At 33.0% G+C, this 20,095-nt stretch overlaps 2 protein-coding genes and 1 pseudogene across 2 annotated transcripts; 1 reads left to right on the top strand and 2 right to left on the bottom strand.

The window, feature by feature from the left end:
* Positions 1–1,283: 1,283 nt before the first annotated feature.
* On the bottom strand, positions 1,284–3,014 carry LOC121222132 (probable LRR receptor-like serine/threonine-protein kinase At3g47570; annotated as a pseudogene).
* Positions 3,015–3,089: 75 nt separating this feature from the next.
* On the bottom strand, positions 3,090–13,496 carry LOC121222133 (probable LRR receptor-like serine/threonine-protein kinase At3g47570). The gene is made up of 3 exons (XM_041102059.1): positions 13,199–13,496; positions 3,921–4,421; positions 3,090–3,808 (listed from the first exon to the last, which is right to left on the bottom strand). Exons 1-3 carry the CDS (start codon positions 13,494–13,496, stop codon positions 3,090–3,092), a joined length of 1,518 nt encoding a protein of 505 aa, XP_040957993.1.
* A 2,709-nt stretch (positions 13,497–16,205) lies between these two features.
* LOC107934942 (probable LRR receptor-like serine/threonine-protein kinase At3g47570) lies at positions 16,206–19,572 on the top strand. The gene is made up of 2 exons (XM_016867472.2): positions 16,206–18,983; positions 19,063–19,572. Exons 1-2 carry the CDS (start codon positions 16,250–16,252, stop codon positions 19,527–19,529), a joined length of 3,201 nt encoding a protein of 1,066 aa, XP_016722961.2. The 5' UTR covers positions 16,206–16,249; the 3' UTR covers positions 19,530–19,572.
* The last annotated feature ends 523 nt before the right edge of the window (positions 19,573–20,095 follow it).

The raw sequence follows: 20,095 nt of genomic DNA on the forward strand, positions 1-20,095 counted from the left end.
AAATCTTGATGGTCGTCTAGTAAAGACTTGTTCATAAAAAAAACCTTGAAGAGAAGTATTGTCCACATCTATTTGATGAAACCTTGAAGCAATGCTGCCCTGGAGATAGTTAAAATCTAAACCAACTTTTGTTAACGCCGATAAATTTCGGAATAGTCCCGGAGAAAAAATTAATATGACCGGTAAAATTTGTTTAGCTTTTGAAGCCTCCCAATATCAAATGGTATGGGACCTGACAGTTGGTTTTCTGATGCAAATAATACCTCCAAATTGACGAGATTACCAATCCCATCTGGGATTCTTCCCATTATTTCGTAAAAGGGTGTTGGAAAACAGCTGATACCCCTTCAAAACTATTGTCACTAATAAATAGAAATTCTAATTATTTTGTTATCTTGGCTTTGAACTTGAGTAAATTTTGTTTATCAGTGGCGTTTCCTCTAACTACAGGGTCTGCTGTACCAAGCAAGTTAAGACACTGGGAGTCGAAGCATGAGAGAAGTATTATAACTTCAACGTAAACAAGGAAAAAAGAGCTGGAAAGTTTCCATCAACCTGAATCAATTTCTATACGTATTTCAAAGTGTTCTGTTGATCAACAAGAAACAAAGTGCAGTATAAGTAGTTCCTCGACATTTTATAAATAGAAGGTTCTATTAATAAATCATGTAGGGACATTTTATAAGTCTCCCTTCAATCCAATAGAAAGGAAGTCTATATCATTTAATATGGATACAAAAACAAAGAGTCTTAAATTTCAGTGATTTCTGACCACACTTAGGTGTAAAATCAAGTATATTCCATGTCAAACATTTGAATACATTCTTCCAAATTCGAGTAACATAAATAAAATCAAAGCATATTGGCATTATCTCAAATTCTTATTTGATGAGGATCCAATAGTTTAAGAAGCACGGAGAAAAACAAAGCATTAATACAAAATACACTGAGAAATGATCGGTGGAAAGCTATAAATATTGCATATTTATTCTCTTTTCTCAAAGCATAGTGCTTTTAGGCGAAATGTGGAGACCTGCTAGTACCCAATAGAATGTCAACAAAAGATAAAATCCAACACTTCGACTGACCCAAGCCTCTCAACTTCATCCATACGACACCTTAGATACCTGCATGTTGAAAATAGGGTAATCTGTTTACTTCTTCATATCATCTAAACATAACACTTAACTCCAAAAGTAGTGGAAATATGCTTTAAGTTATGGAATGATTCAATATTTTGCTAAGATAAGAAGTTATCTTACCTTTCGACTAAGCAAATTTATTTAAGTTCGAACCTCATGACTTAATCGAGTTGGATGAAACTTGTCTCTAATGGAACAAAGTTTGATAACAACATCACTCATGTCAATCCGCTCATTGGGTGATTCAGCAGAACAAGTGAGTCCTATTTCGAATAGTGAATTCAAGCACCGAAGATGTCTATCATTTCTTGAGTTTTTTACATCGGGAGTTCCTCGTGTGACTCTTTCTTCAACAAGAATAAGATCCGTAACCTCGACTATTCGTTCTGGCAGTGCTGCCTTAACAAAGTTGCAAAGACTTAAACCTTCTCTAAACCTTTCATCGGTCGGTCTTTTTCCTGTAAACATCTCAAGCAGTAGGATGCCATAGCTATACACATCACCTTGTGTTGACAACTCGCTTCCCATGCCATATTCTACAATTAGTTCATCAAAATTACATATAGAAATAATTGCAGAGAGCATGAAAAATTGATATTAAACTATGTGATTTGCTTTTAAATTATGGAAGAAAATACTAAAGTGAACATACCTGGAGGAGCATAACCAATAGTTCCTCTAAATCCAAGGGAGCTTGATTTATTAGCAGAATAGTTCAGTCTGTCCGTAGAAAGGATTTTTGCTAAGCCGAAGTCACTTATATGACCAACCATTTCCTCATCAAGTAGAATATTACTTGGTTTGAGGTCACAATGAATGATTGGTGAGGTCACAATGAATGATTGGTTCTTCACAATGATGGTGCAGATATTGGAGTGCATGAGCAACATCTATGGCCACACTTACTCTTTGGAAGAAGTTTAGGTTTCTCACCGTCTCTGGTCCATTCATGCCAATAAGTGGATGCAACCAGTCTTCCAAGCTTCCATTTTCCATGAACTCATAAACCAAGGCTTTAAAATCAGTGCCTTGGTAATCGACTCCTGAAATAGCTGTTAGTAACTTGACAAGATTTCGATGTCGAATGTTCTTCAAGGCCTCGCATTCAGCCAGGAAACTCCTAGAAGCTCCACGATTCAGAAGATTAAGCACCTTTACTGCAATAACTGCTCCACTAGCTTCAAGAACTCCTTTGTATACAGAACCAAAGCTTCCTGAACCAACCAAATTCTGCGTGAAGAATCCATCCGTTGCCCTTACGATGCTTTGGTATGATAGTTGTAAAACCGAATTTTCTACGCTAGTTGTTGTTGCCTGTTTCTCTTTCTTCTTTCCAATCCACAAGATGAGGAGACAAGTAAAAGCCAGAGTCACTCCTAAAGTCACAACAACAATTGCAACTTTTAATCTAAGAGAATTGTTTGATGATGTTTTCAAGTTGCATCTTAACATGTGTAATTCGGGGATGCCTCCACAGAGCTTACTGTTTCCCTCAACAAATGTTGCACTGGCATTCTTAAAGATTCTTCCACTTGGTATCACTCCTTCAAAATTATTGAAAGAGAGATTTAAGTACCTTAAAGCCCCAAATCTGACAAGAAATTCTGGAATCTCACTTGAAAGATTATTGTTGGATACGTCTAATTCCTCAAGTCCTCTCAGTGAACTCAAAGATGAAGGAATGGGTCCTTCAAAAAGATTTCCATCCAAATACAGTTTCTCTAGACTTGCACAGCTACCAAGGGTTTTTGGAAGCAAACCGGATAACCTATTTTGAGAAACATAGAGTTGACCTAGATTTTTCAAATTTTCTACTGCAACAGGAAGCTCACCAGTCAAATGGTTTGACGATAAGTCCAGTATTATGGACATGGATGAGACCCCAAGTAATTGAGGGGGTATAGGTCCACTAAGATTATTATAAGAAACACTCAAGCCAAGCAAACTCTAGCATTTGCCTATACTTGGAGGAATGTTGCCCTGGAGATTGTTAAAATCTAAACTAACTATTGTTAATGCCGATAAATTTCCAATAGAATGGGGAATAGCCCCGGAGAGAAAATTAATATGAGCGAAAAATTTGTTTAGCTTTTGAAGCCTCCCAATCTCAAATGGTATGGGACCAGACATTTGATTTTCTGATGCAAATAATACCTCCAAATTGACGAGATTACCAATCCCATCTGGGATTCTTCCCATTATTTTGTTCTCGTCTATTTCTAACCGTAAAAGGGTGTTGGAAAAATTGCTGACGCATTTAGGAAATACCCCTCCAAAATTATTGTCACTAATAAATAGAAATTCTAATTTGGTATTATTGACTAAAGTGCAGAGAAAGTTCAAGTCACCTTCTCTCCCATGTCCCAAATCGTTTACGGCAAGTTGAAGCGTAGATAGTTTATCCAACTTCTCCAAGGAAGGCACCTTTCCACTAAGTCTATTATCATTAAATTGAAGTACGTCTAGATTTGAGGCATTGGTTATTGAAATCGGGATTTGTCCGGAGATTTTATTTCCCCTTACAGAAAAGAACTCAACATATGGCATAGTGATCGCTAAGTCAGTATAAAGAGTACATTGAATCTTATTTTCACCAATATCAAAGAACCTAATATTGGAAAGATTGAACATTGCAACAGGAAGCGTACCAGAAATTGCATTTGCTGCTGCCAAAAAAATTGAAAGATTTGTTAGCCGTCCGAGAGTTTCAGGTATAAATTATAATCCCATCTAATGCATTATATGTCAAGGCAAGTTCCTCCAAGGATGACAAATTACCCAATGAAGGTGGGATACTCCCTCTCAAACTGTTGTTGTAAAAACTCAAGACTTTCAAGTTTGACAAGAAACCCAGAAAAGCAGGTATTTCTCCTGTTAGCCGGTTGCCTGCCATACGAACTATTGTGAGCTTAGAGCAAGAAGATAAATTGGAAGGAATTTCACCACTTATGGAGTTGTTGGTCAGATATAATGTTTCCAGTCTCCTTAAACCACCAATCGATTGAGGAATCTGGTTATAGAAGCTGTTGTTCAAAAGATTCAACACCCTAAGGAAGCTCATATTTCCAATGTGTGGTGATAAAGATCCCGAGAGTTTGAGGGACTGTAGTTCCAATTTGGTGACTCTCTGATGCTTGCGACCGCATGTAACGCAATGCCATTGACAGAAGTGAATGGAACTATTCCAGGACTCCATGACCCTAAGCTGATCATCAGTTATCTTGGCTTTGAACTGGAGTAATGCTTGTTGATCAGTGTCATTTCCTCTAACTACAAGGCCTGTTGGAGTTTTTGAGAAAACTTGCTGTTGGAGTTTTTGAAAGCTCCATCAACTTGAATCGTGATGAGATTGATTTGTTTTGAGAGTGCTTGGTTTATCAACAAGAACTATCTTGCAATGGGTTTTTCACTAAAATAACACAAAAGAAATAAAAAAATACCAAAATAATATAAAAAAATTATTTACCAAAATATACAAAAAAAAAGAGGGCTGAAGGTGCCAATGAGAATGGCGGCACCAATGGTGCCAATGAGAATGGCGGTACAGGACTAAAATGTAACTATCTGCAGTTTTAAGGACCTGACATGAAAATTTACCATTTTGAATTTTAAAAGTGAATTGGTGGGTGTGTCAGCGCCAAAGCCAAAGCTGAAACTTGGCTAATTTCCTTCTAAGCCTCCTTATTTATTATTTTATTTTTATTCCCCTTCAACTCACTTTTTTATTTAATAAATAAGCCCTCAATCTATTTTTGTAGTTAAATAAGCTCTTAATCTATGATTTTTACTCATAAAAGCCCTTTATTTTATTATTAAAGTAAATATATTTTACCTAAAGTAAAGCTATTTAAAAAAGTATAAACTAATTCGCATTTTATGTATTATTTTGGTAATTTGATGAGAATAGTTTATTAAATAAAAAAAATTTACTAAATTTATCAAAGGCTTATAGCTATAATAGTCCCTTAAGAAAAAACCAAAAAAAGTTACTAAGCCCCTTGACTTAATTTGAACCCAGTTGATCCCTTATCATTAACCTAAAAAATTAATTAAGCTCTTACATTAATAATTTTCACATTCCGTTACATTAACCATTAAAATCAATTAACGGACCAGTTAGATGACAAAATATAACAGGTTGTGATTTAATCTTTCATATCTCCGATAAAAATCATAAAAATATCTATCTATAATATATATAAAAGCACGAGTCTTGAAAAAACTTTTGAACTGACAAAAATATCTTTTATTGTTAATTATATTACTAAACTACATTAGAATAATAATTTATTAATATTATTATATAATAAAAAGAAAATTTAATTAAAATAATAATATATTAATGTGAAATTAATTAATTTGGTCATATATTATAAAGGCTCTACTTAAAAGAAAACATAATATATTATTAATTAATAAAACTATAAATCTATAAAATCATTGAATATAATTGGATGAATTTAAAATAATAAGAATTCAAGTTTTTTAATTAAATATAAATATTTTTTATATATAAATACTCTTTAAAAATTAAAAATAATTATAATTTAATAGAAGTTGTGAGAATTATATATTTCAAAATAATTATAATTTAAACTGCAATTATTATTAAAAATATTGTGCTAATTTAAAAATAGAATTGTTATTTAAATAGAACTCTAAGCATAAAATATAGGAAAAAGACAAAAATATTGTGATAATTATTGTTGACACCATTTTTTTTGATGAAAACGGGGTCGACTTGGATTTTAAAAAAAAGAATGAAAACGGGAGTCGCCACCAATCCTTTTTTGACGAGGTGTGATCGGGTCACCTCAAAAAGTGGTTGTTTTTAATAAATGATTTAATTTTATTTAAACAACGATTTTGGTCTACGAAATTTAGAAAAATGAGTTCGGGAGTCGGTTACGCACGAGGAAGGATTAGCACCCTTGATACGCCCAAAATTGGTACCTAGTTGATTAATTAGTGTCTTAGTGTCGAAAATTGAAAATTTGAAGAGTTTTAAAAATACGATCCTTAAAAGAAACTCTGATAACGTGAATTGAAATATAAGATTCTCTTGTTCCGAAGGAATATCACATCCAGCACGTTAGGACACGATACTCTAAACCATCGAAACCAAGATCACCTTATAGTTTAATGAAACCACACTTTGAAGCTTTAAGAGGATATTTGGCTATTTAGTCGAACGAGAAATCGAAACCCAGCACGTTAGGGCATGTTTTCTCGATTTTCCAAACGCGAAATATTGCCTTATTTAGAAAAATTTCCTTTTGATGCTTGGTGTTAATGCTTGACAAAACAATAACGAATACGACAAGGTAAGCAAAGTAAAGTGAGTAACAACAATACAATAGGCAAAAATGAAATGACGAGGCGATTACATAAACAAAACATACAAATAAATAAATAGAACTAACATTTTAGAAAAAGCACAAGTGTACATGGATAAATAAACAAACACCAAATAACAATGATGACGATAAATACAATTATGTAAAAATGTATATACATGTATAATTTTTAGCCATAAAATAAGAAACGCATATAAATTATAGAATATGAAAACATAGATAAATATATACATATATAAAAAATCGGTAAGTATTATAAAAATAAAAATGTAAATATGTGTTTATATATATTTACAAATTGTGATAATATAAAATATATGTATGTGAATTATAAAATATGTGAAGTATACAAAAAGCATTTTTAAGAATATAAAGAATATATATAAGTATGTATATGATGTAAAATATGCATAAATATATGTAAGTATATAAGAATTATGAAATATGAAAAATATATTTAAGTATGTATAAGTACGTATATATACATATATATGAATTAAGATGTATGTATTTATGCTTATACCTATGTATACATAAAAATATGAGATATAAAAATATAAAAAGTATATTTATAATAAATGAAAAGTATGTACGTAAATATATTATAAAAATGTATCAACAATTTGAAATTATGAATATTAAAATATTTTAATATAAATAATATATAAGATGATGACATATATATTTAGCGATATTAAGAATCCATATAACATACGTAGAACATATATAGTATATGCATACCTTAGAAATGATAAGAATGATAATAAAACTATTTTCTACACTACATAAATACATACACACATATATATAAACAACAGTATATACAATATAATATTAGAAAAATATATATAATAGTGTAAAATATAACTAATAATATTAAAATATATACAATGATAATATATATAAAAGATATATGTATATATAATTATATAATATAATATTAAAATATAATAATACGACATAAAAAACATGACACAAATAAAGTATAGTATTAAGGACACATATATAATACATGAAGAATATACATAATACTAAAATATTTAGGTAATATATGCGTATATTAAAAACTAGTAATAATATTACCGAGGTATATACAAATATGTCAAGTATATATACGTATTATAAATATATAAATATATAACAAAACATAAACTAATAAAAATAATAATAATAATAATAATAATAATGATAACATTGGAATATAAAAGAAACAAACATAAGATTAATAAAATATTAGAATAAAAATGAAATAAAAATATTAAATATGAAAATATATATATATATGTATACACGTACATAATAAAAATATATACTAATACATAATAATAATACTAATACTAATAATACTAATAATATAAAAATAACAAGGATATTTAATAAAGATATAAAAATAAACGAAAAAAAGGACTAAAATTGAATTAAAAACAAAGTTGTGGGGCAAATGTGAAAGGAAATGAAGAGAAATGGGCTTATTTGAGTGCGCACAAAACATAGGGGGACCGAAACAACAATTATTCCATTCCATTAAAACGCAGCACATTAGCGGGGACTAAATCAAAAAGCGCGAGAAATTATGGGGCCAAATTGGAAAAAAGAAAATGACTTAATTGCAAAACCCTGAAAAAGCGGAAGGACTGCGCGCACAAATATCCCATTCAAATGAGAACACGCGGATCCTCTAGCGGGTCGGGTCGGATGGGTCGGGCATGGCCAAAACGACGTCGTTTTGGGGCTTAAGTGTAGCCCCCAAAACGACGTCGTTTTGGAGGGCTATATAAGGCCTAAACTAACCAAAAAAATCATTTGGGGAGAGGGAAAGAAAAAAAAAGAAGAGAGAGGGAAGAGAGAAGGGAGAGAGAAGGGAGGGGGGAAGGAAAATCCGGCCAGGGGGATATATGGGAAAATATTTTTTTTATTTTTTTTATGTTTATATTATATTGTTATTTTTATATTTTTTTAGTATATATATATGGGAAAATAGAACAAAAGACAAAACAAGAATAGATTCACAACCACCTTAGGTTTCCGGTTCTGATTTTTGACTTGTTGATTTACTGATTTTTGGGTGTTCGAATCTCTGCCTTTTGATGTTAAGATTGTAGTATTTCGGATATCAATTGTTTGCTTTTGGTTAAGAAATTGAAAGAGAGAAGAAGAAAAAAAAAAGGGGTCCCCCCAAAATACAACCGATTCTTCCCTTTGAAATCTCCAAAAAAAAACATCAAAATCCTCCCCTGTTTACAATGACCATAGGGCTTTTATATAGCCCAAAATCCAAAGAAAGAAAAAAAGAATTTCATTTTTGGTGTTTTTCTTTGCTGTCCTTTTTTGTCTTCTTTTGCAGGCATAGAGTGGTGGAGGCAAGTGGTGGCAAAGTTGGTGGTGACAGAGGCGGCAGCTGTAAAAGAGGACCTTAGGTGCACCGCACCTAGGGTTAGGGTTACCTTTCTCTCTTTTCTTTATTTTTTGATTTGGGCTGAATTTTTTTTATTGGGTTTGTGATTTTGGGCCTGTTGTATTTGGTTTGTTGGGTTTGGGTTGGTTATTGGGCTGATTGGGCTAGTGTGTTATTGGGTAGGTTAGTGAGGTTTTTGGGTTGTATTGGGTTTGGTTTAATTTTGTGATGGGTTGGGCAAATATTGGGCTATACAATTATAATTATAAATTATTGTTATTAGTTAAAAAATTTGACGATGCTACTTTTATTAAAATAAAATAGAGTTATTACTTAATTAGAATTCTAAGTATCTTAATTATCATTTAACTAATATTAGATTTAATTAAAGTAAATTTTTTATTTAATAAACTATTCTCATCAAATTACCAAAATAATACATAAAATGTGAATTAGTTTATACTTTTTTAAATAGTTTTACTTTAGGTAAAATATATTTACTTTAATAATAAAATAAAGGGCTTTTATAAGTAAAAATCATAGATTAAGAGCTTATTTAACTACAAAAATAAGTTGAGGGCTTGTTTATTAAATAAAAAATGAGTTGAAGGGGAATAAAAAGAAAATAATAAATAAGGAGGGCTTAGAAGGTAATTAGCCAAGTTTTAGCTTTGACGCTGACACACCCACCAATTCACTTTCAAAATTTAAAATGATTAATTTACATATCAGGTCCTTGAAACTACATATAGTTACATTTTAGTCCTGTGCTGTCATTCTCATTGGCACCACCGGTGCTGCCATTCTCATTGGCACCGCCGGTGCTGCCATTCTCATTGGCACCTTCAGCCCTTTTTTTTTCTATATATTTTGGTAAATAATTTTTTTATATTATTTTGGTATTTTTTTATTTCTTTTGTGTTATTTTAGTAAAAAACCCAGCATGCAATATACGTAGGCTTCAAACTCTGGTATCTCCTGTCAATTGGTTCATGTTTTCCAGCTTTGAAAATCACATCACATGCCTACGGTTTTCTTGGGAATTTGAGCTAAATGCTTCCTTAAGGAATCTGTTGTCGATTTTTTTTCCCACAACTAAGTCAAAATTGATGTCCTAAATGCTTGACAACTGGCATGAAATTTTAATACTATGATTGCTGTTGGCGTTAAGAACCAAGTGCAAGCAAGTTCAGCTCTGACTTGAGCAACAAGGCTCGAAACTTGCTGAAGAAACAAAACAAAATTCAAAACAGAAATTGAAAGTGAAAACAAAGAAAAATAGAGTATTGGATGATGAAACTTAAATGAATTTCATTAAAAATGAACAATGGCTTAAAGCCAATACAAATACCAGACATGAGCTGGTCAGCATAACCAAATCAGCACCTAAAACACTACCAAATTCCACTAATTACATTGTAACTTACAAAACCTTACTTGCACTCATAGACTGACTGATTTTTCATCTTTTCAGCACCTAATACATCAAGTACAACATGTTTTGTTTTCAACTAAGTTACAAAACATTAATTCAAAAGTGACAAAATGGAACAGTAGCTCGATCTGCAGCTGCAACTTCACTGGCTCGGGCCGTTCCGGGTGCAACAGGTCAGCATGCTGACCAACTTCAACAATAGCGAAGGAAATGGAATTCATATTGACCCAACGACAGATGAAACATTTTGCATTTTGAACTCTGGTATCATCCTATTCTATCTCTTGTCAACTGGTTCAAGTTTTCCAACTTTCAAAGTCAAGTGACTACGATTTCAATGGCCTACTTTAGTCAGATATGTCAGCTGGTTCAAGTTTTCCTTCATTGACGATATACATTTGACGTTTCTCAATGTATGTATTAAAAAAAAACCATTAATTTCTTGTATAGAAAATGATAGAGGGAGAGATTTCAAGTAAAGGTTGGATTCCATGGAGGAAATTGTCAGCTGCAGGCTCACAATTATGGAGCCCCACATTGACAATACTTTGTGGAAAACTAGTTTTATACATGATTCGAGTATACCTGTTTAATAATTAGATTATTAGAATATTTGTCCATATTCAAATTAAACCATTACATTCAAAGAATATGTGTCATAATCTAATATTTGATTGTTGTTATAGAATAGACTGTCACCATGTTGTCTTCAAATAACATGTATGGACATCAATATTATTTCAAATGAATTGCATCATCTTCTTACTTTTATGATATATTATTTAGAGTTGTCCATGGGTCAAGCTTAAATTTTTGTTCAAATTTAATTCAGATAAAAATATTAAAATTCGGGTTCAGTTTGACCCACATGTATTAATTTTTTTAATTTTTATATTTCATATAAAACAATTTTAAAAAATATAATACACTAAATTTACTAAAAATATTAAAATAAATATTTCCAAGAATTAACAACACAATAATAGCAACATAATAGTGAAACGGTAGCAAAACAATGGTAAAAAGTGGAAAACAACAACAAAACATGGAAAAACAGCAGAGGTTTTTTTATTGCAAATTCAGACCGGGCTGAGCTCGAGCCAAAAAAACCTTACTTATTTTCTAAACAGGCCTTATATTTTGTCCAATCTCATTTTTTGGACGGATTTTCAGGTTAGGCCGGATGGCCCGACCTATGGAAAACTCTAATTTTACCTTTGTAAATTTTGAAGTTTTTTTTTAAATAAAACATAAGAGATGGAAATGTTAATTTATGAAATGATTTTAATGATATGAGAATAATCTTTTCTTCAAATCTTAATGAATTAAAAAAGCTGGAATTTTTAGTGTCTTTTGTTGACTTAAGGTGAAGAAGATTTTTATAGAATTTTCTTATTGCTTTGGTCAATCTCTGCTTTTCTTTTTCTTCCTTTTACACTATAATTTTCTCATTTGACTTTTTCTTTTTACAATGACTAAAGATGGAATCCCAATTCCACTTTATATTAAGATTTGCAATATACAATCACCTAATTCTTAGGGTTCATCATTAACCCTTTTCATATATTTTATTGATCCTTCATGGCAATGAAAATTAATATTGAGATGTAAAATTTTCGATACATGGGGTGAAGTCAGACAATATTTTAGGAGGGCCGGAATTAAATTATAATTTTTATGATAATAAAAATACAATTCCACCATTTTAATAGTCTATATATTTATAACTTTTAAAAGATTAAATCAAATTTTTATCATTTTTAGAAGGGTCAAAATGTAATTTTACTTTTACTAATTTAAAATTTTAAAAAATTTAATAAATGAAAATTTTTCCATTTTAGGGCCAGCCCCCCTGCGACCCCTGGTGTCACGGGGCTAGACCTTTCGTCTCGCAATTCGTGCGGCCTTAGGCGATCCGTTCATCCAAACTCACCTAAGTCAGCCTTAACTCAAGTGAGGATTCCTTAAGAATTCCTCCAAGGCACCAATTGAAGAGCAAAAGCGATTTATGCCAAAAGAAGAACAACAAAGAACAACAGAAAGAACGCTCGCAAACTGAGGGGGAGGCTCTCTATTTATAGTTGAGCTCTCCCAAAACCGACGGTTAAGATACATTTACATCGACGGACAAGATTAACCATATCCCTTGATTTTAGGGATTTACAAGATATGACATATCAAATCTAATCTAATCTTTACAATATATGATTCCCTCTATCTTCTAAGATTAGTTACCATATTAGCCTAAGTTGCTATCTCTTCCTTATCGGACCAACCAGGCTTCAATCTGACAGGCTTCTCTAATATCTTTTTGAATTGGACCAGTTCTCGTGGGCCAAATGATCCCCATCTGAGCAATAGATCTCCATTGGATGCATTTGGTGTGATGGTCACAGGCTTTGAGCTGCGGCTCGTGACACTAGCACCATCTTGAATTCTGATTTGATGACAATTCCATACTTTAAAATGCAAAGAAAAAAAATGAAACATTAATACAAATTACATTGGCAAATTATTGATAAAGAACTGACATTAACACAAGATGGAATGTGAAGAAAAGAAAAAAGCCAGCACCTTGCTTGACCTAAGCATCTCAAGTTCATCCATACGACACCTTTGATATCTGCAAGTTGAAAACAAGGAAATCTCTTTTACTTCATCATATCATCTGAACACAACAATGATCTCAAAAGTAGCGGAAATGTGTCTTTAGTGATGAAATGTTCAAGTACCTTGGTAAGACAAGAAGATATTATTACCCGTTGATTGAGCAACATATTTAAGTTCGAAACCTCATGATGTAATCAAGTAGGATAAAGCTTGTCTCTAATGGAACAAAGCTTGGTAACAACATCACTCGTGTCCATACATGCACTTGGTGATTCAGCAGAACAAATGAGTCCTATTTCATATATTAAATTCAAGCACTGAAGATGTATTTCATTTCTCAGACATTTTCCCTTGAGAGTTTCTTGTTGGACTCTTTCTTCAAAAAGAATGGGATCTAAAATCTCAATCACTCGATCCGGTAAAGCTGACTTAACAAAGTTGTGAAGACTTAAACCTTCTTTGAACTTTTCATCCGTCGGCCTCTTCCCTGTAAACATCTCTAGCAAGAGGATGCCATAGCTATACACATCCCCTTTTGTTGACAACTCACTTCCCATGCCATATTCTACAATTAGTGAAACCTCATATTTTTTATATCAGACAAAGAAATGATCCATGGGTTAATGATTGATTTCTGATAATAGTTGGGATCGTACCAATAAAAATCTATTTGGTTCTAATGCAGGAATTTAACAATCATTTAGCTAAAATCTTGAAACTATTCATCAGCTCTTTGACAGAAATAAGGAATCCCAATCTTTGATAATTTTGTCATCATTTTATTGTTTTCACATGGGCCCTTTCAACGATGTAAAATATCAAGATGTGATAAAACAATCAATTAAAAAATATCCTCTAATTCTAATTAAGAATTTATTGGGTCCTTTAGAAACAACCCCAAAATTGAGTATTTTTATTCATCATTTTACCCTTTAATAACTCATAATCCGACCTCAATAGACAAATATTTGAGCTTGACAATTTAAAACAGACTTTTAAAATACTTAACTATTATTTAATAGCTAAAAATAAAAAAATATATAATTTCGAAATAGGACTCACTTGTTCTGCTGAATCACCCAATGAGCGGATTGACATGAGTGATGTTGTTCTCAAACTTTGTTCCATTAGAGACAAGTTTCATCCAACTCGATTATGTCATGAGGTTCGAACTTAAATAAATTGCCTAGTCGAAAGGTGAGATAACTTCTTATCTTAGCAAAATATTGAATCATTCCATAACTTAAGGCATATTTCCACTACATTTGGAGATAAGTGTTATGTTTAGATGATATGAAGAAGCAAAACAGATTACCCTGTTTTCAACATGCAGGTATCTAAGGTGTCGTATGGATGAAGTTGAGAGGCTTGGGTCAGTCAAAGTGTTGGATTTTATCTTTTGTTCACATTCAATTGGGTATTAGCAGGTCTCCACATTTCGCCTAAAAGCACTATGCTTTGAGAAAAGAGAATAAATATGCAATGCAATATTTATAGCTTTCCACCATAATTTCTCAGCGTATTTTGTAGCTTTCCACCATAATTTCTCAGCGTATTTTGTATTAATGCTTTGTTTTTCTCTTTGCTTCTTAAACTATTGGATCCTCATCAAATAAGAATTTGAGATAATGCCAATATGCTTTGATTTTATTTATGTTACTCGAATTTGGAAGAATGTATTCAAATGTTTGACGTGGAATATACTTGATTTTACATCTAAGTGTGGTCAGTAATCACTGAAATTTAAGACTCTTTGTTTTTGTATCCATATTAAATGAAGGGAGACTTATAAAATGTCTCTACATGATTTATTAATAGAAGCCTCTATTTATAAAATGTCGAGGAACTACTTATACTGCACTTTATTTCTTGTTGAGCAACAAAACACTTTGAAATACGTATAGAAATTGATTCAGGTTGATGGAGTTATTGAAAAGGCATTCGAAACTTTCCAGCTCTTTTATCCTTGTTTACGTTGAAGTTATAATTCTTCTCTCATGCTTCAACTCCCAGTGTCTTAACTTGCTTGGTTTAGCAGACCCTGTAGTTAGAAGAAACGCCACTGATAAACAAGCTTTACTCAAGTTCAAAGCCAAGATAACAAAATAATTAGAATTTCTATTGTTGAAGTTGGCAAGCATGTGGCACAAGGAGCAGCCAAGGAAGAAATCATGCAGCCCGAGCCAAGCAGATGCAGTTGAAGACAATGCAGCTGTTGATTTCTTTTCTTTTCTTTTTTTTTTTTTGTTCATTTTGCAACCTTAGTTTGAAGTAATTTATTTTAATTCATTTTGAACTATGTTAGTTTGATGTTTGATGTAATTTGATGGTGATTGAACTGTTAACTCAGCTTTGTTTATGTGTACAAGCTTGGTTTACCAAGTTTCAATGCATTAGTGGTAGTAGGTATTGATTAGGTGACCATATACTGATTTTGACAAGCTGGATGCCTGTTAACTCAGCTTTGTTTATGTGTACAAGCTTGGTTTACCAAGTTTCAATGTATTAGTGGTAGTAGGTATTGATTAGGTGACCATATACTGATTTTGACAAGCTGAATGCTTGTTTTTATGGATTGGCATTATGCCATTATTCATTTTTTTAACTTATGAATGAATTCCATCAGATTTCTTTCCATATACTCTCCATTTTTCTTTGCTTTTGTTTTTCAATTCTGTTTTTGAATTCTGTTTGTTTCTTCTACAAGTCTCGAGCCTTGTTACTCAAGACTCAGCTGAACTTGCTTACACATTGTTGGTATCTAGAGCTATACAAAAGATGATGGAATTCATTTGAAATAATATTGATGTCCATGCATGGTATTTGAAGACAACATGGTGATAGTCTATTCTATAACAACAATCAAATATTAGATTATGACAAATATTCTTTGAATGTAATGGTTTAATTTGAATATGGACAAATATTCTAATAATCTAATTATTAAACAGGTATACTCGAATCATGTATAAAACTAGTTTTCCACAAAGTATTTTCAATGTGGGGCTCCATAATTGTGAGCCTGCTGGCAATTTCCTCTATAGAATCCAACCTTTACTTGAAATCTCTCCCTCTATCATTTTCTATACAAGAAATTAATGTTTTTTTTTTAATACATACATTGAAAAACGTCAAATGTATATCGTCAATGTTAGAAAACTTGAACCAGTTGACATATCTGACTAAAGTAGGCCATTGAAATCGTAGCCACATGACTTTCAAAGTTGGAAAACTTGAACCAATTGACAAGAGATAGAATAGGATGATACCGAGTTCAAAATTTACTTATATTGCATGCTAGTTGTTGTTGATGAACAAAGCACTCTCGAAAACAAATCAATCTCATCTCAGGGCGATGGGGATATCAAAAAAGCATTTAGAAGTTGTTATTCTTCTCTCATGCTTCAACTTGCGGGGTCCTAACTTGCTTGGTTTAGCAACAGCAACCACTGTAATTAGGGGAAATGACACTGATCAACAAGCTTTACTCCATTTAAAAGCCAAGATAATTGGTGATCAACTTAAGGTTATGGAGTCTTGGAATAGTTCCATTCACTTCTGTCAATGGCATGGTATTACATGCGGCCGCAAGCATCAGAGAGTCACCAAGTTGGAACTACAATTCCTCGAACTCTCAGGATCTTTATCACCATATATTGGAAATTTGAGCTTTCTCAAGGAGTTGAATCTTGCAAGCAACAACTTCTACGATCATATTCCTCAAGAAGTTGGACATCTAAGAAGACTGGAAAGGTTAGAACTGATCAATAATTCTTTTAGTGGTGAAATTCCTTCCAATTTATCCGCTTGCTCTAAGCTTACATATATCCGCATGAGAGGCAATCAACTAAGAGGAGAAATACCTGGTTCGTTCGGTCTCTTGTCAAAGCTGAAATTCTTGAGTTTTGTCAACAACAGTTTAAGAGGGAGCATCCCGCCTGCGTTGGGGAACTTGTCATCCCTGGAGGAACTTTATTTGACATATAATGCATTAAGTGGGGTTCTACCTGAAGCTCTTGGACGACTGACAAATCTGATACATTTCTCGGCAGATGAAAATTCAATATCTGGTATTATTCCGACCGCAATGTTCAATCTATCCAATATTATAGTCTTCTCCATAGGGGGGAACAAGATTCAAGGTACTCTTCATTCTGACTTAGCAATCACTATGCCACATGTTGGGGCCTTTTCCGTATGGGGAAACCAAATCTATGGAAAGATTCCTATTTCAATATCCAATGCCTCAAATCTATATCAACTTCAACTTGATGAGAACAGACTTAGTGGGAACGTGCCTTCCTTAGAAAAGCTAGAAAACCTGTTTGTACTTAACCTATACACCAACCACTTGGGACATGGGATAGAAGGTGACTTGAACTTCGTTTGCACTTTAGTCAATAATACCAAATTAGGAATTCTATCTATACACAACAATAATTTTGGAGGGGTATTTCCCAAATGCATTAGGAATTTTTCTAGAACCTTTTCAGTATTAGGAATAGAACATAACAACATATTGGGAAGAATACCGGATGGGATTGGAAATCTCAACTCTTTGGAGGTGCTACGGGCATCACAAAATCAATTATCAGGCCCCATTCCCTCTGATATTGGGAGGCTTCAGAAGCTAAAGAAATTTTACGTTGATAGTAATTTTCTCTCTGGGATTATTCCCCATTCTATTGGAAATTTAACAATGTTAATCGAACTAGCTTTAGATGTTAACAAACTTAAGGGAAGCATTCCATCTAGTCTAGGTAATTGCCAAAATTTGCTTAGGATGACTCTTTCTCATAACAATCTTAGTGGATCAATACCCCCTCAAGTACTTGCACTTTCATCCTTGTCCATTTTACTAAACTTATCATCAAACTATTTGACTGGTGAACTTCCCTTTGAAGTAGAGAAATTGAAAAATCTGGGTGAATTGGATGTTTCAAAAAATAGATTATCTGGTTTGCTTCCAAACAACCTTGGTAGCTGTGTAAGCCTAGAGAAGTTGTTTTTGGATGGCAATTTGTTTGAAGGGCCCATTCCTTCATCTTTGAGTTCATTGAGAGGTCTTGCAGCATTGGATGTATCCGATAATAATCTTTCAGGTAAGGTTCCTGAATTTCTTGCAAGCTTTGGGGCATTAAAGTATTTAAATCTCTCATTCAATGATTTTGAAGGAGTGATACCAAGTGAAGGAGTCTTCAAGAATTCAAGTGCTACATTTGTTGAAGGGAACAATAAGCTTTGTGGAGGCATCACTGAGTTACACTTGTCAAGATGTAACTCGGCAAAATCATCAAACACTTCTCTTCGTTTAAAAATTGTTATTGTTGCTGTAATTTTAGGAGTGACTTTGATATTCCTTTTTCTCCTTATCCTGTTGCTTCGAAAGAAGAAAGAGCAGCAGCCAACAACAACTTGTGCAGAAAATTCACTTTTAAGGTTATCGTACCAAAGCATCCTAAGGGCTACTAACGGATTTTCTACGCAGAATTTGGTTGGTTTGGGAAGTTTTGGTTCCGTGTACAGAGGAATTCTTGAAGAGACTGGAGAAGTTATTGCAGTGAAGGTGCTTAATCTTCTAAATCATGGAGCTTCGAGGAGTTTCTTAGCTGAATGTGAGGTCTTGAAGAACATTCGACATCGGAATCTTGTCAAGGTTTTAACAGCCATTTCAGGTGTCGATTATCAAGGCAATGATTTTAAAGCCTTGGTTTATGAGTTCATGGTAAATGGAAGTTTGGAGGACTGGCTGCATCCACCTGCTGGAACCAATGAACCAGAGACAATAAGAAACCTGAACCTCTTCCAAAGACTTAATATGGCCATAGATGTTGCTCATGCACTAGAGTATCTGCACCATCATTGCGAAATATTGATCATTCATTGTGACCTCAAGCCAAGCAATATTCTACTTGATGAGGAAATGGTTGCCCATATAAGTGACTTCGGCTTAGCAAAAATCCTTTCTACAGACAAGCTTAACTATTCTGCTAGTCAATCAAGCTCCCTTGGATTAAGAGGAACTATTGGTTATGCTCCACCTGGTAAGTTTATTTTATTCATTTCTTCCATTATTTTTCATATATTTAGAAAGCTTTCCTCTAAAATTACTTCTACATGTAGAATATGGCATGGGAAGCAAGTTGTCAACAAAAGGTGATGTGTATAGCTATGGCGTCCTCTTGCTTGAAATGTTTACAGGGAAAAGGCCGACTGATGAAAGATTCAAAGAGGGTTTAAGTCTTCACAACTTTGTTAAGACAGCTTTGCCCGAACGAATGATTGAGATTATAGATCCCATTCTTCTTCAAGAGAGAGTCAAACAAGGAACAATCACAGACATTACTCTTGGTGGAAACATCATAGAAAATGACAAGTTTCTTCAATGTATGAATTCGATTCTTGAAATAGGACTCACTTGTTCTACTGAATCACCAAGTGAGCGGGTTGACATGTGTGATGTTGTTACCGAGCTTTGTTCCATTAGAGATCAGATTTATCTGTGTTGGAACATTGGCAGCAGCAAAAAGAAAAAAACAAATGAGAGAAAAACAAAAGAAAAGAACTCAGCAAGAAAATTTGTAACTTGAAAAGTCATCACAATTTCATTCAAATTTTGAATATATGAAGGTTACAAAAGTATTTGACAGTTACCTACTAATTTAACTGCACTTACTTAATACTTACTAAAAATATAGCAACTTGTATACAAAAGAAAGCTGGCATACCAGCTATTACATCAGTCAATCTTTCCTACTAACTTAGCTAACTCATTACAAAGATTTAGGCTAAGTTCCATAGGAACAAATATTCAAAAAAATAATTTTATCACTGAACCAACTCCATTTCTTTGCTACAAAACAGTATAGCAGCTAAAATTGTACAATTTGCTGCTGTTGGTCTTTTGACCAATTTGTTGCTGTTGGTTCTTTGTTGCAATGCGGGCCACGGCTTCAACAATCTGACTCGATTAGGAGGTCTTAGTTAACAGATTACTGTATCAGTTCATCACATAAGCCGCATTCCACTAGTTTTGATATAATTGTTGTGCTTAGATTTATCATTTCATTGAGCCATACACATCAATGTGCATGAGTTCTAATCCAAAGGGAGAAAAGGGCAGACAAAAGAATATATATTGAATCCAAACTCTTTA

This window comes from Gossypium hirsutum, chromosome D10, assembly GCF_007990345.1.
Source record: "Gossypium hirsutum isolate 1008001.06 chromosome D10, Gossypium_hirsutum_v2.1, whole genome shotgun sequence".
Lineage (NCBI taxonomy): Eukaryota > Viridiplantae > Streptophyta > Magnoliopsida > Malvales > Malvaceae > Gossypium > Gossypium hirsutum.

Excerpts from the sequence above, each read along its gene's own strand:
- LOC107934942 (XM_016867472.2), top strand. The coding sequence starts at position 16,250 with ATGAACAAAGCACTCTCGAAAACAAATCAATCTCATCTCAGGGCGATG. Across the intron at positions 18,984-19,062 it reads TATTGGTTATGCTCCACCTG|AATATGGCATGGGAAGCAAG; the intron begins GTAAGTTTATTT and ends TTCTACATGTAG.
- LOC121222133 (XM_041102059.1), bottom strand. The coding sequence starts at position 13,496 with ATGGGAAGTGAGTTGTCAACAAAAGGGGATGTGTATAGCTATGGCATC. Across the intron at positions 4,422-13,198 it reads TGCTGAATCACCAAGTGCAT|GCCTTGTAGTTAGAGGAAAT; the intron begins GTATGGACACGA and ends AAACTCCAACAG. Across the intron at positions 3,809-3,920 it reads GAGTATCCCACCTTCATTGG|CAGCAAATGCAATTTCTGGT; the intron begins GTAATTTGTCAT and ends TTTTTTTGGCAG.